Source organism: Conger conger, chromosome 1 (genome assembly GCF_963514075.1).
Source record: "Conger conger chromosome 1, fConCon1.1, whole genome shotgun sequence".
Classification (NCBI taxonomy): domain Eukaryota; kingdom Metazoa; phylum Chordata; class Actinopteri; order Anguilliformes; family Congridae; genus Conger; species Conger conger.
Window position 1 is genome coordinate 50037489 of NC_083760.1, and position 24965 is coordinate 50062453.

The window sequence follows — 24965 nt, forward strand, 5'->3', positions numbered from 1 at the left end:
TCATAGCATTAATTCAGATAGTTCAGGAAGGAGTCTTTACAATAATGCAGGAAAGCAACTCAGATTGAATAAGCATCTGCTCTCTCAAATGGTAAAAACGTATTTTTCCCCATTCCTCCTCTTGCTTCCTGAAATATTCACCTTTTATTGTGTTCAAGGGGGGTGCTACAGTCCCCTCCAAACGTATTGGAACAGCAAGGCCAATTTCTTTGTTTTTGCAATACACTGAATACATTTGAGGTTGAGATAGAGGGATGATCAGAATTTCAGCTTTAATTTCCTGGTATTTACACCTAGATGTGTTAAACTACTTTGGAATCAGACCACCCAATTTTTAGGTGAGCAAAAGTATTGGAACAGTAAATAAAAGTAAATAACACTTAATATTTGGTAGCATATCCCTTGCTTGCAATAACTGCAACAAGCCTGCGACCCATTGACATCATTGCATCGTTGCATTCTTCTTTTGTGATGCTTTTCCAGGCTTTTACTGCAGCCTCCTTCAGTTGTTTTTTGTTTTGGGTTTTTTTCCCCTTCAATCTTGACTTCAGGAGGTGGAATGCATGTTCAATTCATTCAAGGTCTGGTGGTTGACTTAGCCAGTCTAAAATCTTCCACTTTTTCTCCCTAATGAAGTCCTTTGTTGTGTTAGCAGTGTGTTTTGTCTTGCTGCATAATGACCCCAATTAGTTTACGCATTTCCCCGTAAGTTGGTTTTTGTAGACTTCTGAATTCATCCTGCTGCTACCATCATCAGTTACATCAATAAAGACGAATGAGCCCACTCCAGAAGCACCATGCAAGCCCAAGCCATGACACCATCATGGCTTCACAGATGAGCTTGTATGTTTTGGATCATAAGCAGAACCCTTCTTTCTCCACACTTTGGCCTATGGTAGAGGTTAATCAAGGTCTCATCAGTCCATAAGACTTTATTGCAGACCTTTTGTGGCTCATCACTGTATTTCTTTGCAAATTGTAATCTCACCTTTTTACCTTACTACTGATGAGTGATTTGCATCTTGTGGTATAGGCTCTATATTGCTACTCTCTAAGCTGCTCTTCTTCAAACGGTTCATTGCGATTCCTTCACCCCTGCCCCGTGGAGATTATTTGTGATGTCAATGACTGATGTTTTGGGGTTTTTCTTCACAGCTCTCACAATGTTTCTGTCACAACTGCTGTTGTTTTCCTTGGTCAACCTGTTCGATGTCTGTTGCTCAGCATGCCAGCGGTTTGTTTCTTTATTAGCACATTCCAAGTTGTTGTATAAGCTATCCCCAATGCTTGTGCAATGGCTCTGATCGATTTCCCCCCTTTTCTAAGCTTCAGAATGGCTTTTCTCCCAGACAGCTCTCTGGTCTTCATGTTGGTTTATCTTTTCTAACACAAATACAGTCTTCACAGGGAAAACCCGAGGCTAAATCCAAGCGCAGACATTCAGAAGTATTTATTGTTTAATCAATCTAACAAGAAACACCAGTCATAAATCCCAATAATTTTGCTCACCTAAAAATTGGGTAGTCTGATACAAAAGGTGATATGTTCTAAGTTGTTTAACAAATCTAGATAAAAATACCAGGAAATAAAAGCTGAAATTCTGATCTGTCATGTACATCTTTTGCCCTCAAACTCAATTGTCTTCAGTGTATAACAAAAACAAAGGAAATTACCTTGCTGTTCCAATACTTTTGGAGGGGACTGTATGTGACCATCTTCCATTTCACAAAACACATAATGGGCCTCAGTTATCAATATTTTCGGAAATGTGTAAATGTACAGTATGTGAGATCGCAACCGACAACAAATTCAGCCAGATTTATCAAACAGGTGGTTTTTTCGTATCCATGTGTGTATGTTGATACCAAGTAATCATACATCAAAGGCGCGTTCACTAAATTTATGATTAGCATTGACACCCCTAAAACACCATGTATGGAATTTCAGAGATTTGAAGAGATAGTCAAAAAAACAAAAAAGCTTCTCTGAAGTGGAGATTTAAGTTCTGTTAATAGAAGTATTATATATTATTATAAATAATTATTATATATATATATATTATATATTATATTATATTATATAATATATTATATTATTATATATATATATATATATTATATATATTATATATTATATTATTATGTATTATTATACAAGCCAAAAACATATTTTATTCCATAGGGTAAGCAGTAAATTGTCAGAGCTGGGGAAGACTAAAGCCTGGCAATATATAACCTAGCTGTTGTAAACTCTCAAGTAACACGCACTGTGCAACAGGTAAAAAGAAAATGGTTTGACATTAAACGAGAGGCAAAATGGCTGGTGCTTTCCTTCCCACAGTGAAGCCTGGAAGGCAGCAGTTTCAGCTCCGCCAACTGATTATGTGTAGCTACATATTATTACTTCACAGGCAGTTTTCTTTAATGTATTTTTATTAAATATATCTGTATCTATGTTACTGAGCTAGCTAGTTTGCTAAACCCATCGCAATTAGTTTACTAGTTTACTAGCTGCTGCCTTCCAGGCTTCACTGAGGGAAGGAAAGTAAGCCTTGGGCTGGAGTAATGCATTGGCAAATTATAGACTCCATTTCTTGGAGTATGAGCCATGGTTTTTTGTTACCTTAAATCCAAGTAATTCATACCCAAGAAATGAGGTGAAGTGGGTCAATTGCTTTCCATGTGGAGTTTCTTCTGGGGTGTGCCAGAGGATTTTCTTGGGGTGTGATAGATTAAACTGGCATCTCATAAAACTGAACCTCAGACTACTGTATACTGGATCCATGTTAGGTCAACAGTGTGGCCCCTAGCCCAGCAAACACAAAATGTCTCCACAATGTTACTGAAATATTCTGTCAAGTTTATTACATTGCAACAATATTGTGAGAATGTTTTGGGTTAGCTGAAGCTGTTGACTCATCTTGACCCTCTGTTACTCAGAATGGATAGAAAGAGGGTTTTTTTAATTGTCTAAATTCAGGATGTGGAGAAACAGAACAAGTTTTTCAATCGGCTTGTCCCTGGCCTGGCGGAGGTTTCAGGTTTACATATTTCAGAGCACGGTTTTAAGTACTGTTTAAAGAGCATTTGAAAGCCTGAGTTGTAAGGAGATATTAATGGTCCCAGCAGGAATATACTCAATGCAATACTTCCTGCTGCTTCTGCAGGAGAAATGACCTGAACTTCCTAAAGCTAGTATACCGTATATGGTTGGCAGGGTTCTTATACAGTTCTGTGGTTGAACCCACAGGCAAGTTCCTCAATTAATCAAACCTAACAAAGGCAGAGGAAGCATGTGTCTCATGCTTAAATTTATTAGGCCATACTGTTCATTATTCTCCAGTCTTATCACACGACAAAAAGAAAATGTGAAATGATTATTGATGTTTGAAGCAAAGAAGTATGTTTAAATAAGAAGATGCTTAGCGACAGCAAGAAACAAGGTTGTGAAATTGGTGATTTAATCCAGCCGCGTTATGAAAAATGCACGTGCCTTTGAATGAAAATGAAGCGTGGAGTTGGCCCAAACACTTGTGTGGTCATCAGTGAGGAGAATCCAGTTGTGAATTACTTACTCCACTGCGTGTTTAATTAATGCTCAGTGCAATCTCTTGTATGGCAGCTACTGCAGCTATTCATCACGCTACTGTACCACCAATACTGCAGCACTTAGCCTAATTTAAGAAAAGTGTGCGAGAGGCCAGTCAAATTAGAGCTAAATGAGAATAATGGACCACGGAAGCCATTCAGAATGCTAATATTTTCCATTAGGTTTCACTTTGAGTTCTGCGATATGCTTTCTTCGAGTGTTTGGCGCAAACGAAACCAGTAGCAGCAAAAAGGACTTCCTTACAATAAGCCCTGGTCCATCAGACCCGCAAATAGGACATGCTCTGTTCTTTAAATGTCAATCATCTCAAGCGGAGATGGTAGGCACAAAGGCTGAGACAGCCAAAAAAATTCTTAAAGCAAGTAAGAAGCTTTCTTGTGTATTGGAACAAGGGGGATTTGGACCCTCGTGTCTTAGTACATGAGTGGTTTTAGACAAGTACGAAAAGGTTATTTGCTGAAAACTACAGCACGTACTTCAAGCTTTCTCCACTCAGTTGAACTGAAAGTCCAGTCTAAACAGCCTGTAGTGCTGTGAAGTCCAGTCTAAACAGCCTGTAGTGAACTGCCTGTGAAGTCCAGTGCAAGTGTTGTTCTCCCCTCTGGCTTTGTGTAACCTCTGCTCTTGTATTGATTAATACGGCTCTTGTATTGATTAATACGGCTCTTGTATTGATTAATACGGCTCTTGTATTGATTAATACAGCTCTTGTATTGATTAATACGCCTCTTGGCAGGCAGCGAGGCCATGTGTGGAGGCCTAGAAAGGCCACCCAACTCCATCTCTATGAAGGCATGGGAGGAATTTCACTGCCAGCTGTTGGATCTTCACACCGTGTAAACGCTTATTTAGACACCCACACACAAGCGAACAAAAAACACACAAACAAATAAACAAACACACATACACTGTGAGATTCTACCCTGTCCAAACTGCCCGTGGGAAGAGGTTGAGGTACAGAGTAACACCTCTAACGAACTTGCCAACGAAATACCTGAAAGCAAAAGAACCTGCAGTCGCAGATGCAGACTGAAGAATGCACCATCAAACAAGAAAGGAAATAAATGAATCTGGAGCCAGTCCCAACACTGCTCCTGGCAATGTAATTTATTGTTTTAATCAAAGGAATAAGGCGCTGCAGAAATGCTTAAGTTACACTCAATAAGCATTAGTGCTGGAGACTTCATAATTTGTTATTTAGCTGATGCTTTTATCCACAGCGACTTACAGTTGATTAAACTAAGCAGGGGACAATCCCCCCTGGAGCAATGTGAGGTTAAGGGCCTTGTTCAAGGGCCCAACAGCTGTGCGGATCTTATGGTGGTTATACCGGTGCTTCTGTGTCCCAGTCACATACCTCTAGGCGACAAGCTGTGCCATTGTTACTAAAGCCTTCTTAAGCTGAGGGACTGAGGACCGCTTCTCAAGCCTTCTGTTCTGATCTGCCAAATATCTGGCTGATTGCAGGCACTTGTTACAGAAGCGAGTGCTCAGCTTTGTTCAAGGGCGACTGCACGCCCGAGTCACACGCCGACAGGACTCTGGTCAACCGTTCGAAAACAAAAGCACACTGTGCCTATAACTAAATATGTACCCCTTACTTCCCACCACAGACAATGCATCTTTGTTGAGAGTTCTCCCAGTGTTAGCTGTACTGTGCAGCTCGGTGAAATCGACGACAGACAAGCCGAAAATGTTAAGTAAATACGAAGCCCTTTTCAGGTGATGCGCTGGCTGAGGGACAGGGACTTGAGTGCGCTCGGCGTAATGCGTGCGTCTTGCTTGAACACAGACCTACGGCAGTGTGGGCGTCTCGCGACGCACTGTACGCGGTGAGAGACACGAGTGTTGTCTTTTTATTTTTTCACCTGCCACTCTCCGGCTGTCACGATTCCAGCCCACTCAAACCCCCCCAAAGCAGTTTTCATCCTCTCTCCCCCTCCCCCAGCAGGCCTTGACTGTTTCAGTATATAAAGAGGATCCAAGGGGCTGCTTGTGGGCCCATGTCCGAGGGTCTTCTCATGGGCCCCGTCAGTTCCAAGTTTCAAGGAGCGCTTTATGGTCTTGCAGAGCTGTTGTACCTATCGTGAACATCCAAGTCAATGACTTCGGGCTCTATTTTCTAGCCGGTGCATAGTGCGTTGTGAGCTGCCGCATTGGCAAAGTGGTATTTTGATATGTGAAGATATAGTGAGATATATGGGCCTACACATTTTTTATTTTGATGCAGCAGAGCCCTTTTGGTAATTTTATGATGCGCTGGGCACAGAAGTGGGAGGAGAGCCACTGCTTGGGGTGTGTCAGTCAAGACCAAGTAGTGCATTGCAATTGCGGAGCAGCTCATTGTAATGTCCGGGCAGACTAGTCTGCCATTTGCACCCTTCGCCACCCACCTGCTAAACGCAGATCAAAGTCGCAAGCTGCAGCCCAGTCTATGGTGTATTGCTCATTTTGGGGCTTTCTAATGCAATGTGCACATGGGAAATGTCAAATGGTTGGCAAATTTTATAGTGCCTTTATCCAAAGGGCTGTACAATTGATGCTTCTCATGCACCCATTCACACACACGCTCACACACCAACGGCGATTGGCTGCCATGCAAAGCACCGAGCATATAGGGGTCGCCCATGAATAGGCACATATGGATATCTTCCCAGTCTTTGATATAAATTGAGTTGTTTATGATTAAATCTATGAGAAACAACAACAGAATAGGGCACAGGTAAAAGTTTTAAGAGAACGAAACTGCACAGTGTTTCCAATTTGTACCTGTACTGTATGTGCAAGCTACTTGAATGTAAGTGCATTAGTGCATTAGTTATCTTCTCCCAAACTAATTCAACATCATCTGGTTGTGCTCATTATCAAAGAGACCGTAACAAATGTTCTTTTTTTTCTGGAGGGTAGGCTATATCCGTAATTAGCCTGAAAATAAATATGTGGATCATAATCAAAAATAACCAAGAAGTCACTAGTAGTAAATCATACGAGTGGCAATCGGCCATTTTTCCCCTCTAAAAGAAATTCCTCAGGTCTCTTTAGTTTAGTTTAGTTTGCCATTGTTGTGAATGAATGAATTAGTCAATTATATGTTTTTTCTTTCATTTGAGGAACAGTAAATACCGAGTCATTCAACTGCTTTGAATGGGATAATGGCAGTTATTCCCTGGTTTCATAAAATACATGTTATCAGTAGTGTCTCCAAGTCTTTAAGGTTTGCCCTAAACAATTAGACTGTTTCTCTAATGCCATAATCTAGATATCTGACAGTAGTCAAGATACTGTTTCTGACAGTTGTGTGTTCAAATATTTAGCTACAGGTTTGATGAGCAATTGAAACTAGACCATAATACATGTTTAGACAATGTTTTACTGAAATTCAGACAGAAGAACGGATTTGTTTCATGAGATTTGAACTCAGTAACAGCCCAACTCTCCACTCTTCAAATGAATGTCTCGGGAGAAGAATCTGATTACTATGCACATGACTCTTTAAAGGGAACAAGAAGAGGTCATTTGATTGGCTCTGGATGAATACGGCTTCAACACACCCACTGATAATCCACTGAGCATAATACAGTCCATTCGCCACATTCACCGCACACTTTGAACTTTCCGCTTCTCACCTCAAAAATACCAACAGTGCCACTGACTGCACAGTGCCCTTCAACTCAACGTGTGCCACATAATGAGAAGGCTTCACTCGCCAATAAACATACCATTGCACCCTAGGCAAAAGTGCAAACACACTGAAATTCAGAGATTAAAAAAGCTGCAGAGGAGACTTCCTCACTAAATGTAACACATGGAACTTCCTGTTTTTATCACCTTGCACCCCGACATCCACAGTGCCGTCACCCATAATTGAGCTGTTGAGGTCTGAACTAAAGTGACTTGTTTTTAACCGTCTCCATGCCTCCCCCTCTCGCTGTGTTGTTAATTAAATAGAAGCATGTTTAGGTATGCCGTTGGCATGCAGTATCACTCAACAGATGGGGTGTGGACATTTAGACTTGGGGGTGGCATGCAGGGGGGGGGAGGGGGGGTTTGGGGGGGGGGACTGCTATCACATTCTGTCCCCTCAGAATCACATACCATCTCATGTCTACCATGGGGAGAAGAGGCCTGATGAGGCCACAGGGCCTGGCCAACATCCTCCCCACATACTGCCCCAGGGAGCATGGGACACTCGGTTTATTTTTAGCCTGTTTCTAAAAATGCACACCAAATATTCCAGCAAAACGCACGTCCCTCCGCCGAAAGTACAGGACTTGCGTTTAACCTCAACTCCCAAACGGTTGTCACGCTGTGAGCCAGAACAGCAAAACCAAATAAAAGGACTTTTTTGTATTTTAGTGACGGTCGCTGCTTATGTAATGAAATTGGAACCCGGCGAACGCCAAGAAGCAAATATCTCTGACATTTGCGATGCGCCATGTCACATTACGAGAAGAAGCAAACAAACTGCAGATGTTTAACACTTCCCACCGGTTCTTGAGAAGTAGGCTTGCGGTCTTTAAGGAGGCTCAGCGTGACAAACAATCTGAAGGCTGAGGAGGAAGCTGGTGTTGCTCCAATAGGCTGGCATGGTTCACTGAGTTGAGGAAGCGGCGTGAACGTGTTGTCCCTGTGCAGGCCGGCGGGGAGCGATGGGCTGGTGTCCAGACTAAGATGGAGCGCGGGGCGACGTGCAAGTCACTGGACTCTGAGCTGGCCAATGGGTGCGAAGTCACAGTCTGTCACAGACCTCTCGCTTTCTGCCCATCGCAATTTACTCACCTCATTTCAACCCACAGTACCTCTCTCAGGCTGCTCTCTCCCCTCTCTCTCACTCTCTTCCTCACCTCTGTTCCTCTCACTGTTCTCTGTTACTCTCACTCTATCACTCTTACTTGACTCTCTACTCTATTCTAACTTTTTTCCACTTTTGCTTGAAATGTTTTATTGGGTATTATTAAACACCTGGGTCTGCAACGGTGGGTCTGAATACCCCATGGGAGTCCCTGACCAGACTTTATAGATAATAGTCTGGGTGAGGATCACAGGGGAATTTATTTCTATGTTTCGTATTTAGGCCACAGTTTTCACTGGCAAGCCGAAACTGTGAACCTGAGAGACTTTTCAGCTGCTGTGAGGAGGCGGGTTAAATAGCCCAAAGACAGTTAAGGCACTGTGAGAGGGTGGTTTGCCCAAAGACAGTTAAGGCACTGTGAGAGGGCGGGTTTAACAGCCCAAAGACAGTTAAGGCACTGTGAGAGGGAGGTTTGCCCAAAGACAGTTAAGGCACTGTGAGAGGGCGGTTTGCCCAAAGACAGTTAAGGCACTGTGAGAGGGCGGGTTTAACAGCCCAAAGACAGTTAAGGCACTGTGAGAGGGAGGTTTGCCCAAAGACAGTTAAGGCACTGTGAGAGGGCGGTTTGCCCAAAGACAGTTAAGGCACTGTGAGAGGGAGGTTTGCCCAAAGACAGTTAAGGCACTGTGAGAGGGAGGTTTGCCCAAAGACAGTTAAGGCACTGTGAGAGGGAGGTTTGCCCAAAGACAGTTAAGGCACTGTGAGAGGGCGGTTTGCCCAAAGACAGTTAAGGCACTGTGAGAGGGAGGTTTGCCCAAAGACAGTTAAGGCACTGTGAGAGGGAGGTTTGCCCAAAGACAGTTAAGGCACTGTGAGAGGGCGGTTTGCCCAAAGACAGTTAAGGCACTGTGAGAGGGAGGTTTGCCCAAAGACAGTTAAGGCACTGTGAGAGGGCGGGTTTAACAGCCCAAAGACAGTTAAGGCACTGTGAGAGGGCGGTTTGCCCAAAGACAGTTAAGGCTCATTTCCTTTGCTCTGTTTTGTGTGTTTACTGTATATGTGACTGATCACTCAGTGAGCACTTTATTAGGTATTTTTTAAACATATTTTTTAGACTTACTGCTCTTCTGCTGCTGTAGCCTATCCATTTAAGAGGTTTGACGCATTGTGAGTTCAGAGATGCTCTTCTGCATACCACTGTTGTAATGCGTGGTTATTTGTGTTACTGTCACCGTCCTGTCAGCTTTGACCAGTCTGGCCCTTCTCCTCTGACGTCTCATTAACAAGCCATTTCTGTCCGTAGAACTGCTGCTCACTGAATGTTTTTTGTTTTTCTCTGCAAACTCTAGAGACTGTTGTGTGTGAAAATCCCAGGAGATCAGCATTTTCTGAGATATTCAAACAACCCTGTCTGGCAACAACAATCATTCAATGGTCAAAGTCACTTTAATCACATTTCTTCCCCATTCTGACATTTGGTCTGAAAAACAGCTGAACCTCTTGACCATGTCTGCATGCTTTTATGCTTTTAGTTGCTGGCAGGTGATTGGCTGATGAAATATTTGCATTAACAAGCTGATGTACAGGTTTACCTAATAAAGTGCTCAGTCAGTGTATATTGGAATTTCCCCCCACTGTCACAGGCATTTAATGCTTCATTGTGTTATCCTATTAAAGCAGCCTACAGTAACTTAAGACTGGCTGCTGCTAATAAACTGTACTGTTATGGAAAGTTAGTAAATAACGAGATCCCAATAATAGCTGGTTTAACCATCGGTCAATACAAACACTCACAAAATTTTTTTAACAGTGATGATGTCAACAACAATTCCAATGAAAGGATTTCAATTATTTAAATATTAAGTTTCTGTATAAACATTAGAAACCATTATGAAAGACCTTCAGCCCTGCTTTTATATCTTCGACAGAGGTTCTTTGTAGAAACATTTAAAACACACACAGTACCTTAGACAATGATGTGTGTAGAGATGGTCTCTCTCCCAACGTATCAACGTATCAGCGTCTTCATATATGTGTGTGGGGAAGGGCACAGATATAGTGCACTAGTGTTGGAAGGTGGTGCAAACAAATTATATTTCACCAAATTTGTACAGTGGCAGATACAGTATATTATTGACACTTTGTCTGATTGTATTTTTGTATTGCACGGCCCGACCAATGTTGACAGATACTGTATGGGTTTACCAGAGCAGAAAAACCACTGAAAGGGGCGGAGACTAAATATTTTTAAGGATTTTTGCAGAATGAAATGAGAAATTCCACTTGCATTCAGGCGCATTTGCACAACTATATAGGGGATTCTTCAGGACGAGTTAGCAGAACGAGAGGACACAAATGATGGAAATTGGCAAAGGAGAAATTCCGTACAGATATTCAGAAGTATTTTTTCACACAGCGAGTGGTCAATGTGTGGAATAGCTTGCCAGTACATGAAGTGGAGGCAGAAACACTGGGGCTTCTCAACACCAGGCTAGATACGGTGTTCTATTTAGCTTTTAGGCAAGCTAGGCAGTAGGTACACTTAAGGGTAGGTTCCTGGGCTGAATGGTTCTTGCCATTACCTTATGTTATGTTAACTTCTATCCCCAAATGGAGCCGTGAATGAAGAAATACATCTCTGTCTCTGTAGGCCCGTATCTCACCATATCTTCACTTTAATTTCATTTATCGGTCACTCCCTATCCCTCTATCCCCATCACTAGTAATGCCAATCATAAGAGCCAATGATTCTGGAGCGATCCATCCATCTGGAGGATTCTTCATCGCGTGCTGAGCGTGTGGGTGTGGAAACAGAATGGAATCTCCTTACCCGATGTTTCCACTGTTACGCCCCAGTGACAAAGTGCACTTGAACGAGCGACCCCCCCCCCCCCCCCCCGCCCCTTCCAATGGAAGGAAGGAGGCGTGAATTAAATGGAAGAGAGCATGCAATTTGTCTGCGCCAGTACAATGGAGTACGCTCTCCTGTCCTGTACAGTGACTGCGCAGCTCAGCTGGTGGGCCGAAGAGGGAAATGAGCTGGAAGCGCATTCCCAGATCACACAAAACATTGCTGCAATGTACAGTACTGGCAATGTTATAACATTGACAAAACATTACAGAAACATTGTAAGAACGTTTTATATCACCAGGGCACTGCGGTCATCAGACGGGACCAAGACCGCAAAGGTCCATTCATAAGGACAGGAATGAAATATACTAATGATGTCAGCATTATTCTAGGAATATGCAATGTCAGGTTGATCTGTTGCAGTCTTACTGAATATACAGCCGTTTCTAAATAGATGAAAATATAATTTCTTCTGTAAATGCTTTTGTAAGTGAATTTCATAATATTAAAAGATTCTTTAAAATATAGATACAATTACAAAATAAAACATGTATACTCTTTTTTGCTATTTGCAATTTTAATTATTGACGACAGACTCCATCCACTGCACAATGACAGATAAAATGTGACCGCGCCCACATTGCACATACGGTAGAGCAACTGGTGCCCGCCCCTGAGCTGGATGCACTGTAGATAATAAGCAATGACTGCAGGGGAAATGTATTTAAGGTCCCCGCCTGTGCTGTAATACATCACTCGAGTTATCCCAGTCACTTCCACCCGCATTGTGTTCGGTACACAAATCCTGCCATCCGTACTGGAATTTCTAGACGGCTATGTTTTAATTTTTCTTCCTTTGTTTATTTCGATGGAGGTTAAGTCATCGTTGGGAGATGCAGGAGCCCGCGCCACAGTGGCGATAACGCGGACCGTCGGATGCTTGGCCCGGTGCGTAGGCCGACAGCTTTAGCCGGCCGCGCGCTGAAATAAGGTCATAATACCACCGAGACTGCCGCACTCACTCTGGCATTCGGAGGTCAGTCAGCCACGGCCAGTGACCACTGAAACAGTCACGGCTAACTTCAGCCAGAGGCATGATAATCTCAACCAATCCCCCTGCCCCCAGGAAGACACTAATGCGGGTGCTTCATCATAGATGCCTACAGGCTGACAGCAGAAGCAGGGATTTACCGTGTTATCATTACCAAGGGAATCCACCCACAGGGTATATTGTAGGAGACTCGAGGCTCAGCTGTAAAGTGCCGAATCTAAACATTTAAATCAACATTTTATGATCCAGGGACCAGTACACAAGGCATCCAGGGGACCCATCATAAGTTAAAAAGAGATATATTTCAAGAAAAGTTTGTTTTATATTTGGAAATATTTACAAATCTATATATAGGTACTGCATACCAAGTCTGGCCAGGGACATCCTACAGTGCCTGTTGAAAAAAATTGAGGTTTAAAATTAGATGCTCAAATCAACAGCTCAGGTGCTTTAAGGCTACCAGTTGTGGGTGAGAGATGTTCCTTTCCCTTGCTAGCTCTCTCTAGTAATTCTGGGAGGGTCTGAAATAGTCACTGGCTTACAAGTGCCATAAAGGAGGGTATCATCAGTGCTAATGGTTGCGGTTAAGTCCAGTGGAAAAGTCAAAAGGGGGAGAATTTATTTTAAAAAAGAGAAACGCTTGACAGACTATGATGCACACTGAAAAATGATTATGTTGGAATTCAATTTTTTCTTCTGATTCAGACCACATTATTTAAAAAATGAGCTGTAGTCAAAATAAATATACAGGCAACATAATTCATAATGCATGCTGACATCAATACTACAAAAGCATGTGTGTTTTGTTTGACCATCTAGGGGCAACACTAATTTGAGGAAGAAATGGGGTTGTGATTTAGGAATGTTCACTAATGGGCACAGAGCAGTCACTGAAGGGGAGGGCATTTTTAAATTCTATTTTTAAATCAGATTGTAACAGGGTGTGCAGAGGATTTCACATGTTCTTGATATAACTTCATACCTCTGTGAAGGGAAGAGAAACACAAGAGCCATAAAGTGGCTTTCCACCAGGAGTGGCATATTATGGCGATTTCAATATGTGCCTTTAAAAAACAAGCAATGCAGATTTTTTCCCTGGTCTGCCATCCTGTACTACCTATATCCAAATGACTGTACTGCCCTCAACCATGTGAGGGTGCCATGCTTGCTCCACTGGCGAATGGTAATGACGTTTTTAGAATAGGAGACCACTCCGTAACAGGCTTGCGGCCCGCAGAATGTATCCGCCCTTCTTTCACCATGGAGAAAAATGAGAGTGAGGCTGGGAATGCAGTTGGCTGCACCTTCGCTGCAGAACCCTCCAAACTAATATCACAGAGACACTAAGACTGCCAGCGGGACAAACAAGTTAATGTCACCAGGGAGACAGGGAGGGGGCCTTTTCGTCATCGGCACCTCGCTAGGTCGTGAACAGGCTGGAGGAACGAAGAGAGGGTGACCCACCCTGTGACACGCATCCTTTCCGCCAAACGTACCATCCAGGCAGAAAAGCTATTACTGTATATATCACATTATAAATATGTATTTCTTTGTTTCTGAGGAAACACATGAATGAGGAAAGGGTGAGCTGGGCATTCCTGGCCTTGTGATTGGCTGTCAATGTTGGCTCATGCTCAGGAGCTCTGACAGTGAGGTCAGCGGAGTCAGACCGCTCCGGCATATTCTCTGAAATATAAGCTTCTCTCCAGGGGAGGTCACACACGCTCACCTGTCTCGGGGTTTATCATCGATTACACTTTAAAAGGCGGTCACACACGCTCACCTGTGTCAGGGTTTATCATCGATTACACTTTAAAAGGCGGTCACAGGATTGAAATGACTGGGTAGAATACATTGAAAACACTTTGCCGCGATACGGCACTTGGCTTCAGCAGATCCGAGTTCCTGCTCTGTAGCAGTTGCAGTTCCATTGTTTGTTGTTGGTGTGTACAGTTTAGTTAAAAAATAAAGTACACATCGTAATCTAAGTACACATAATTTAGTAAAGTACAGTACGGTTGCTTGAAAAACAAATAATACAAGGACAGAGGAAAAGGTTAGAGAAGTGACTAGGCAGTAAGGTGGAGCAGCGTAGGCCCAAGAGAAGTACACAGCAAGAGCATCACTCTTCCTGGTCTTTCAGGAATCTTGGCATCTTCGACCGCCATTTTGACATCCACGCTTCCTTAATCTCTTCCGCAAAGGTCTTTGCCCAATAGGTATTAGAATAGGTGTTATCTTAACAAATTACATTAAGAACAAAATTCATGAATAAAGAAAATAACCTCAAGAGGGAAACTAATATGCATGGTCATAATGCTTCAAGAAACCACCAACCAAAACTACAGAGCCCAGGTACGAAAAGTGTGTGTGTGAGCTGGCACAGGCGTTGTAGCACAACCAACCGAGGGCTGTAACCTCAGGAACTCCAGGCCTCCCATCCACAAAAACCTCACCCTGTTCTGGTTGCCTGCCACGGCGTCAGAACCTTCAAGGCCATAGGCAATGTGATGTGCATGCCAAACTTAAACACGTTAGGGAAGCATCACCAAAAATATTAATGTTTGGCTCAATGGAAACAGAACATGGAAATGCGGTCAGAACTGGTTATATTTGCATTTCATGCCAGAAGAGCCCTCTGGTGTGAGCCAATCACCTGCCAAAGGGCTACGCAAAGCCTTCATGTGGGAGGGCGCACCTTAAACGTTGGTTCGGGGCTTTCCGGGAGGAGAGAAATTAGTCTATTATTGCAGGAGGTCTGGGACTCTACCACAGTCCCACGGTGCATTTCAACATTCCGCCGCCTCGCCGCATAATTTACACTCCCTCGCACTGGGCCCTGGAAGGGAAGCAATATTTTCTCAACAGACTTCAGGCGACCGCCTGCAAGTGTCTTCGGGTATTGAAAAAAGTGAACATGATGTTGCTCAAGTCCTGTCTCTGAAATTAATAGACATTGACCCATGTAACAGCTACAAGGTTTGTACGTTTGTATAAATTACATAATCTCAACATAAACAACATTAAGGCACTTACGTCTTTGGTAAATATTTAACAGCCTGCGGACTATTTATAGGTGATAATTAAAGTGACACATAGGATTTATACATCTGCACTGCAACTACAGTACTAGGTAAAAGTCACAGACCACCCTTTCATTTATTTAATTTCAAGTAAAATCGCCCAATATTTTTTTTTCAGTGTCACTCCATATAATATCAAATCAATCAGTATTTGCCACTCTGCCTTTTACGCACCCTATGAGTCTTTCATTCTTACAATCAACAAACAGGTTACAGCTGTGTCTTCCCAACAATTGTCATTGGCAAAAGTGTCACTGATATTATGCTATAATCAAAAATGACTCTAACCTTTAAATAAACAACTACCAAAACATACTTTGGCTGCTTTACAGATTTCATTGTCATGTGCATCAGACTGACTAAAATAAATATTTCAAATGAGATTAGATATCAAATTTAACTGCATTAAGGTGAACGTTAAAAAAGTTCAAGTTCAAAAGAACATTGCAAGAGACAGTACAGATTAAATAGGACTAACGAAAGTAACAAAAGAACTGGTAGACCCAACTCACAGCTAGAGTATTAAAGAAATTGTATATTTGAGATCTGAAGAAATCCACAGGTGTTTTTATCAATCCTTCCACTGAGAGAAAACAACTCAATGCTGGGTCTGGAATGATTTGTAGTTGTTAAAAAGCCACCACTGAGAAAAGGAAATATACCAAAGATGAGAAATAGTACAATGAAACTGGACACCTGTGATGTGGAGTAAGGATTATGGACCAAACATTTTCAGAAGTTAGAGAATACAGTACGTACAGTGCACCACAAAAGCAATGAAAGACTCTTAGAACCATGTCTACAACTCGAGGAACAGTGCAAGTTTAGGGTTGTACTATACAAAAACATCCTTAGATGGTGATTTGGTTTTAATCACACATGCCAATAAATACAAATCTTAACATATCATGCAATACCCACAGAACAATGTTTGATTGGAAGCAAATTGATTCTACAGAAAGATAATGACCCCTGATAAGATCAAGCGGCTGGCATTCTCAGAACAATGGACTGGCCAACCACAATTCAGACCACAGCATCATTTGTCAGGGATTGCTTGGTTTGAGAGAAGCAGAAAATGAAACCAACTTCTAAGACTGAAATTTGGAGGTGTTTATAATAAGCATTATATTATATAGTGTGCATTATTGTTCTGCAGTGGGTTGGTTGCATTTTCTCCTGGATTAGTTAAGTATTATTTGTTTGCTTGCTGATTCTAAATTCAGTTTAGTTGTCATTATAGTGTTCTGTTGTGTACTTGTTTGTTTGTTAGCTATTACAAGTGGTGTTTATTTAGATTCAGTGAAACTGGGTTAGGTGTTTGTTTCTCTCAGGTAAGCTAGGCTATTAAGTTAGGCTATTGTTTTACTGGCTGGCAGGCCACAGCTTTTGTTGTAGGAGGAGCCAATACTTTGCACCCTGCTCAGGCTATTAGTACTGGCACACCTGAACTCACTTCAGTGTGCATTATTGTTCTGCAGTGGGTTGGTTGCATTTTCTGTATTCGGCGTCAGTGTTATTTAAGCAGTTGTGTAGCGCACCAGCGGCAGCTGTGTGCGGCAGCCTCGGCTACTTGCCTCGGCGTACGAAGTCGCAGGTGTACAAAGTCGGGGGTGTCTATCTACGGGTGTCCATCCAGGCTGTCCGAGAGCCTGATGTTTGATTTTGTTTTTGCTGCCTGCCCTCATTCCACTGTGTAGTATTCCCCTTGTCCTCCCTAGTTCCCTCCATGTGTTTCCTTCCCATCCCTGTCCTCTCTCCTCTCCCCAGGTCCCAGTCAGGTAGGAGGTTCGCCTCCCGCCAACATGGGCAGAATATCTCTAACCTAATCTTCCCTCCCAGATCCCCTGGTATTGATCTCTGTGTGGCTGGTGGCCTCTGGAACTGCCAGTCCGCCGTCCAGAAAGCAGACTTCATATCTGCCTATGCCTCCCACCTCAACCTTGACTTTCTTGCTTTAACTGAAACGTGGCTCTCACCAGAGAACACGGCCACCCCGGCTGCCCTTTCCTCTGCCTTCTCTTTTTCCCACACACCCAGATCCTCTGGCAGAGGAGGTGGCACAGGTCTCCTAATCTCATCCTCATGGAGATCTAGTGTCTTCTCCTCATCCCTCTCCTTCTCCTCTTTTGAATTTCATGCGGTTTCTGTTACTCTGCCGTGCAAACTGTTTGTTATTGTTGTTTATCACCCCCCGGGTCCTCTGGGAAACTTTTTGGATGAGATGGACATCCTCCTCAGCTCCTCACCTGTCAATGACACCCCCCTGATCCTCCTGGGTGACTTCAACCTCAACTCAGAGTCCACCCAGTCTACCTTTCTCTCCCTCCTCTCTTCTTTTGACCTTACCCTCACTCTTTCCCCTCCCACCCACAAAGCAGGCAACCTTCTTGACCTCATCTTCACAAGGAGCTGCACAACAACCAACCTCTCTGTAACACCACTCCATATATCTGACCACTCCTTCATCTCTTTCTCTCTTCCACTCTCCTCTAACACCCATCCATCTCTCCCACCATCCACTGTCACCTGTCGACGGAACCTACGCCACCTGTCTTCCTCCACCCTCTCATCTACAATCCTCTGCTCCCTACCATCTGCGGAGTCTTTCTCTCGACTGTCTCCCGATGATGCGGCTACAACTCTCATGTCCTCCCTCTCATCTTCCTTTGACTCTCTGTGTCCCCTCACCACCAAACTAGCTCGGGCCTCCCCCCCCAGTCCTTGGCTTTCTGATGCTCTACGAGCTGTCCGAACCGAACTGCGGGCGGCGGAGAGAAAATGGAAAAGGTCCTGTCTCCCCAGTGATATGGCTTCCTTCCATGCCCTCTTATCATCTTTCCATTCCTCTGTCTCTCTAGCTAAATCTTCCTTCTTTCACTCGAAAATTAACGCGGCCGCCTCTAATCCCCGCAAACTGTTTTCAACTTTCTCCTCTCTTCTGGCCCCCCCTCCCCCCCCACTCCCCTCATCACTCACACCTGATGACTTCGTCTCCTTCTTTGAAAAGAAGGTCGATGCTATTCGCAATTCCTTCTCCCAACCCTCCACCCCTGCTGACCCTCCTACCCTCCCCAACTCCCTAACCTCCTTTTCTCCCCTCTCTGACGCTGACACACTGAAACTCCTTACTTCCCACCGCCCAACCACCTGTCCTCTTGACCCCATCCCCTCTCCCCTCCTACAATCTATATCTGAGGACATTCTCCCTTTTCTCTCCTCTCTAATCAACACCTCCCTCTCTTCCGGCACCATGCCCTCTTCCCTGAAGAGGGCCAGAGTCACTCCCCTCCTCAAAAAACCTACTCTTGACCCCTCTGCCCTGAACAACTACCGGCCTGTCTCTCTTCTTCCCTTTCTCGCTAAAACCCTGGAACGGGCGGTCTGCTCCCAACTGTCCACTTATCTTCTCCACAACAATCTCCATGACCCCAACCAGTCTGGCTTCAAGAGTGGCCACTCCACTGAAACCGCCCTGCTCGCGGTCACTGAGGCACTCCACTCTGCTAAAGCAAAATCCCTCTCCTCTGTCCTCATCTTCCTCGACCTATCGGCCGCCTTCGATACAGTCAACCATGAGATTCTGCTCTCATCGCTGTCTGGGATGGGTGTCACAGGTTCTGCACTCGCTTGGTTTTCCTCCTACCTCTCTGGTCGCTCCTACCAGGTGACTTGGAGGGGCGCAGTCTCCGACCCTCAACCCCTACGAACTGGAGTCCCGCAGGGCTCGGTTCTTGGGCCTCTCCTCTTCTCGCTATACACCATGTCTCTTGGTTCTGTTATCTCTTCCCACGGCTTTTCTTATCACTCCTACGCTGATGACACCCAACTCTTCATTTCCTTCCCCCCCGACACCCAAATCACCACACGGATCTCTGCCTGCTTGGCTGATATCTCTGCGTGGATGACTTCCCATCACCTGAAGCTCAACCTTGCCAAAACTGAGCTTCTCTACATCCCTGCTAAGTCCTCTCCGTCAATCGACCTCTCATTGACTGTTGAGGACTTTGTAGTTTCCTCCTCCCGTACGGCAAAGAATCTTGGGGTGACTCTTGATAACTGCCTCACCCTGGCTCCACAAGTATCCTCCACTGCCAGAACCTGCAGGTTCTTTCTGTATAATATACGCCGTATCCGTCATCTCCTGACTGAGAAAGCCACCCAGCTCCTAGTCCAGGCGCTCGTCATTTCCCGCCTGGATTACTGCAACTCCCTCCTAGCCGGTCTCCCAGCGTGTGCCATCAAGCCCCTCCAGCTGGTCCAGAATGCTGCAGCCCGCCTGATCACCAATCAGCCCAGGTCGGCTCATGTCACCCCGCTTCTCATTGGCCTCCACTGGCTTCCCATTGCCGCACGCATCCGTTTCAAGGCCCTAGTGTTGGCATTTCAGGCTGCTAAGGGGACTGCCCCACCTTACATACAATCCCTGATCACTCCCTACTCCCCAGCTAGACCACTCCGGTCTGCCAGCTCTGGTCGCCTTACGGTTCCCTCTCTACGTGCACCTGGCGGTCGAGCTGCACGTTCACGCCTGTTTTCCGTTCTGGTTCCTCAGTGGTGGAATGACCTGCCTACCACTGTCAGAACAGCAGAATCCCTCCCCCTATTTCGACGCAGACTCAAAACCCACCTTTTCAAACTCTACTTTAGTCCTCCCTCCTGATTTCCCCTGCCCCTCCTTTCTGATATCCCTATCCTTGTCTAACCCCCCCCCCAAAAAAAAAAAAAAAAAAAAAAAATTCTGATGACAACTATGTTTAGAACAGCATTTCCTGTGTATTTTGCTAGTTTCTGGATGTGATGCTCTGACTTATGGTAGAACCTATGCACTTGTAAGTCGCTTTGGATTAAAAGCGTCTGCCAAATGACTAAAATGTAAAATGTAAATGTAAGCATTCTAAAAAGACAATGCAATTCTCCAAATCCCAATGGAAGTTGTAACAAAGGCAAAGGCTGAAAGATTTGATTTTGCCCTTTTTGTTTGCTGCATTATTTTCTGCCTCTGAAAAATCTATAACTTAGATTTGGCTGTTGGGGTCACATACATTTGTGAACATTCATTTGGGGTCACATCTGAAAAAAAAAAAAGAACTTAAATCTTCACGATAATAATTTGTAGACCTGAGCATGTTGGAATGATGAAATTAAATGTACCTCTCATCTCTAGCCCTGTGTACAGCTCCCCAAGTGACAAAAAGCAGGATTTTTGTGTTTCATAAACACTGTTTGGTGAGTTTAGCAACCAACAAAATTATCTTGGCAGACTGAAGAAAAACTGTTGCACTCGCAGTTAATTTCTTAGGCTGCACTAAGGACAAAATATTGACTGAATCTAGTCCAGTGTTTGTTCTGCCATTCTATGAGCAGTTTGGCCAAGAAACTCCCACACAGGCTAAACAGCCCTGAGACGGTGCTACAGTACAACAAAGCTGTGATAAGGTAACACCAGAACCAGACTGCTGACTGTAACTGTCATCTGTTAACTGTGTCCAGTCTGTCTCCAATCCTCATAATCGTAACTTGGTTAGAAACCAACCTGGTTACTGGGGGAAGATTCCTGTAAAATAAAAAACTTTAATTCATAAAAATGACCATGCCCTTATTTGTGAAACATACATAGAAATGTCTTAAACATTTACAGGTAGTTTTACCTCAGTATACTCAATTCCCCATCTGAAAAGGGGCTACCTTAACCATTTGGATTTTCAACTGGATCACCAGGGATTAGGCACATAACTTTACATATCCATCTATATGCACAAACACACACACACAGTCTCCTGTGGCTGTTGTCTTTCTGTAATATTGTACCGGGAACAGCAGACTCCGTTCCTTCAGGTGATAAATATTCACTGTTTCTATAGTTTCTCAGCATTTGAAGTGCAGACTAGGCCTCTCCTCTCCTCTTTGGCAGGTGTTAATAACAGAGGGATGCACAGAGGAGGCTTCTGGGGAGAGACTGAGGTGCAACCGGGGTTAGCCTGGCTTGTTCACTTGGACAGTGTGGTTTTTCACTCCAGGTTCTTAATTGGTGTTACCTTTATACAATTTTTCTGTATAAAAATAAGATAACACAGGGTGAGCTGAATTACTTCAGGAACAGAATTAGTTTATTTTGTTATTGCCTGAGTTTTGATTGGTTTTAAACCACAAAAAATGAAATACAGTGTTGACCAAATATTCTGTGCTTGAAATCATTCACTCAATGTTTTTAAATGTTGAAATCGGAGGATCAGGTTCAAAGCAGTTCAGCTCAATCCAGCATGTGAATACCTTGATCCATATTATACAATATTACATTTAAAGTGAATGACTGAAGTAAATCAGTAATATTTTAGTAAGATATTAACTAATTAAATTAATTTCTGAAAAACCTTTTTTATGCCTATGTAATCAACAAAATGAAAAGTCTGATTACATTTTTTTATATAACCAGGAAATCCCACTGAGATATGGAATCTTGCCAAGAGGGCAGCTCCAAAAATAGAAGAGCTACACAGCAACAGAAATCAAAGAATAACACCACACTTCCAACATTGCTTCTCAAATTCTTGATTTTTAAAAATAATTTCAATCAAATGGAGGTATTCAGAACCAAGCAAGTGAGGAAGTTCAAAACTTTCCTTCCTGTCAATTCCTATTCTTGGTACCAAGAATTAAACAGAGATACAGAGTGTACCATGTACGAGAACTATGACTTGAAGGTTTTAATATACAAATATATGATGGTAGAATACAAAAATTAATTTATAGTCAGAATAAAATGTTTTTATCATCAGCACTGAAAACATTTAGCAATATATATTTAGGCCCCATGATACAAAGACATAGCTAAAAAATTTTAAATTCTTCAGTGACCAATTCAATCACCCAATCTGAACCCAATTGAGCATACCTTTCATATGCTGAAGAGAAAACTTACGAGGACTAGCCCCCGAGACAAGCATGAGCTAAAGATGACTGCAATACAGGTCTGGCAGAGCATCACCAGAGAAAACACTCAGTAACTGGTGATATCCAATAATCGGAGACTTCAAGCAGTCACTGCATGCAAAGGATATGCACCAAAATAGTAAACATGACTACTTTCATTTACATATCATTGTTGTGTCACAAACATTATGGTGCTCTGAAATGGGGGGGACTATGTAGAAACACTGTTGTAATTTATATATGGTGCAGCCAGAATGTATAAAAATGCCCTTTATTAAAATCCAATAATGTGCATTTTAACCAGATTAATAACTGCATGATTTTTTTTGTATTACAAATCTCTAATTGTGGAGTACAGAAGCCAATAAAGAAATGATGGGTTTTTATCCAAAACATTATGGCGGGCACTGCATAAATAAGGAAAATAAGTAATAAACAGTCCTGGGACTCCGGAGTGCACTTTAAAAGGACTGCATGAATATGTACCGCATTGCAGGTCAGACCACATGGATCAGTCATATGTTAGCATGTTTCACTTTTCCATCATGGTGGCACCACTCTAAAGGCTTTTGTGTAACCAACTCAGTCCTTGGTCCAGTTGTACTATTGTACTGGCAAAGTGTTTTTTTTCCTATCCTATATTGTGATTTCAGTTCAAATAAAATAAAAGTCTAGAGTACGAAATAAATGAAAAATGCAGTTACTCCCAAGCTAGCTTACTAGCTAGCTTCCAAGCTAGTTCCTTCCTTGAAATTTTTATTATGCATGATCAGAAGGCAGGCAAAACCTGAGTTAGAAATGCAAGTTGGAAAACCTGATTACAATTTCTATTCAAAACTTCTCGAGAACAACAGGAAAACCACACTCTCCATACAGCATTTGCTTCCATGGCCAATAACCACTTCTGATAGTCGCCACTGCTCTGTGCTTCCACCTTAAAGGTGCACATGTGAGACAAAGCCTGTTCCCTTATCCGACCGGCTGCACAAACGGTGGTGGAGAAAAACCCGGTGCTCCCAGGTATGTATGCCCTGTGAGGGTTATCAAGCTTTTAGCAGTGGAGGGCTAACACACTGCCGCCATAACGCAAACCAGCATCCTTATCAGACCCACGCAGGCAGAGAGATTGTGATGCAGACTCTGCCGGCCTGCTACTGACACAATGTCCCCAACCACAACGTTATTAAATGTGGTGCTGTATGTGTAGTTAGCTGGATTTGCAAGTAATCGGTCATTTTAAACACACTGCAGCTCAGAGTGCAGTTCTCATAAAACAACAAAAAAGTCACGTGTCCAGGCCTGGGTAGCATTTGTGGTATGAGGCGAAGAGACCTATGCTAAAAATACAGTCCCTCAATAACCACTACAAAATCATCTCAACCAGCAGTGACCTAAATACATGAAATTAAAAAATCAACACAGCATTATGACTGCCATTGATGAATTAAAAAAATGTATCTTATGCACTTGTGAAAATGTATCTAAAACTAAGTTAGAAGTATTAGAAATGAATCTAAAGTGATGGATGATGTCTTCTGTTCATAGCATTAGGTTCTACAGGACTCCCCTTTCTTTTGATGTGCATGCAGAATGTGTTCATATACAGTACAAAATAAAAATATAAGCCTTCATACCACACACTGCTATGCAGCGGTTGACTGTAAATTGCTATCGTTATCTTAAAAATTATGTAAGTAATCTATCCCATTGTTTAAAAAATATTTGTCAGGAGCATTCAAGGTAGGTCATTACATTTCGGTGCTTTAAAAATGAAGAAATATAAGTCTGTTTACCTTCTAAATTGCAGTGACACATGGGTCTAATGGGAGAGCCTTAGGCAGCACACAGAGGGCCAGGGGAGGCAGTCACACAACTTTTTACATTGGCTTGCATTCATTATAGGTAGAATATTATTTAATTTAATTTAATCTTTTAAAAGTTTTCTGTAGCTGTAAAGTATTGCTTTATTTTACACAGGCTTTGTTACTCTATAATCTGTTACTTTTATTTTTAATTGATACCACTTTTTTTTTTTTACTTGTCTACTGTGTAAATTTTAAACTGTTTTTTATCATCTACTTTCATAATTTATATTTGTTGTAGGCTTTTAGTGTAATCATAAAGTGTTATTGTCTGTCTACCGGAAAGCACCGTGTTGAAATCCATGTATGAAAAGGTGGTATACAAATAAATGTATTATTATCTGTGGCAGGCAGGAAGGAAGCAGGCTGGTGCAAACACGACCAGCCATAGCGCAAGGGGAAGCAGCACTGAGCACTTCCATTAGCACCGCCCTTCTATCACACAGAGCATTAGCTGACACACATTATAAACACGTGCATTCATCATCGCACCACGTGCAGACAAATTGTTTAATAGTGTGGTGGAAAGAGTACCTGATATTTCATCCCCGTCTCCTCTGTTTAATGTTATGCAAGGAGAAGGGACACACATCAAAGTGATTAAAAACACACACACTGGAAGAGACAGCCCAGACCCATTCAGCCACTTGCTGAAATTATTAAAATAGAGTATATTAACTGACCTTAACTACAAGATAATTAGCAGGCCTATGTATGTTATGCTATTTTTCCATTTTTGCTGTTTTCCTTTGGAAAGCCAATCCATCAAAATTATGATGCTTTT

The 24965-nt window shown here is 42.9% G+C and overlaps 2 protein-coding genes across 3 annotated transcripts in view; one reads left to right on the forward strand and one right to left on the reverse strand.

Annotated features, from left to right (window-relative positions):
* The window catches only part of ncalda (neurocalcin delta a), an 86920-nt gene that overhangs the window by 47061 nt on the left and 14894 nt on the right, over nt 1-24965 (reverse strand). Inside the window, exon 3 of one of the 2 annotated variants that reach the window (XM_061237830.1) lies at nt 24716-24738. The exons of the other annotated variant lie outside the window; for it this stretch is intronic. The gene's annotated coding sequence lies outside the window, so the exon portion shown is untranslated. The remainder of the gene's footprint in view (nt 1-24715; nt 24739-24965) is intronic. 2 annotated transcript variants of the gene reach the window in all.
* On the forward strand, nt 18937-20019 carry LOC133121920 (uncharacterized; the record flags this gene model as incomplete). The annotated part of the gene is made up of 2 exons (XM_061231500.1): nt 18937-19060; nt 19253-20019. Coding segments are annotated over 2 exons (891 nt in total), but the record flags the coding sequence as incomplete, so codon positions are not given.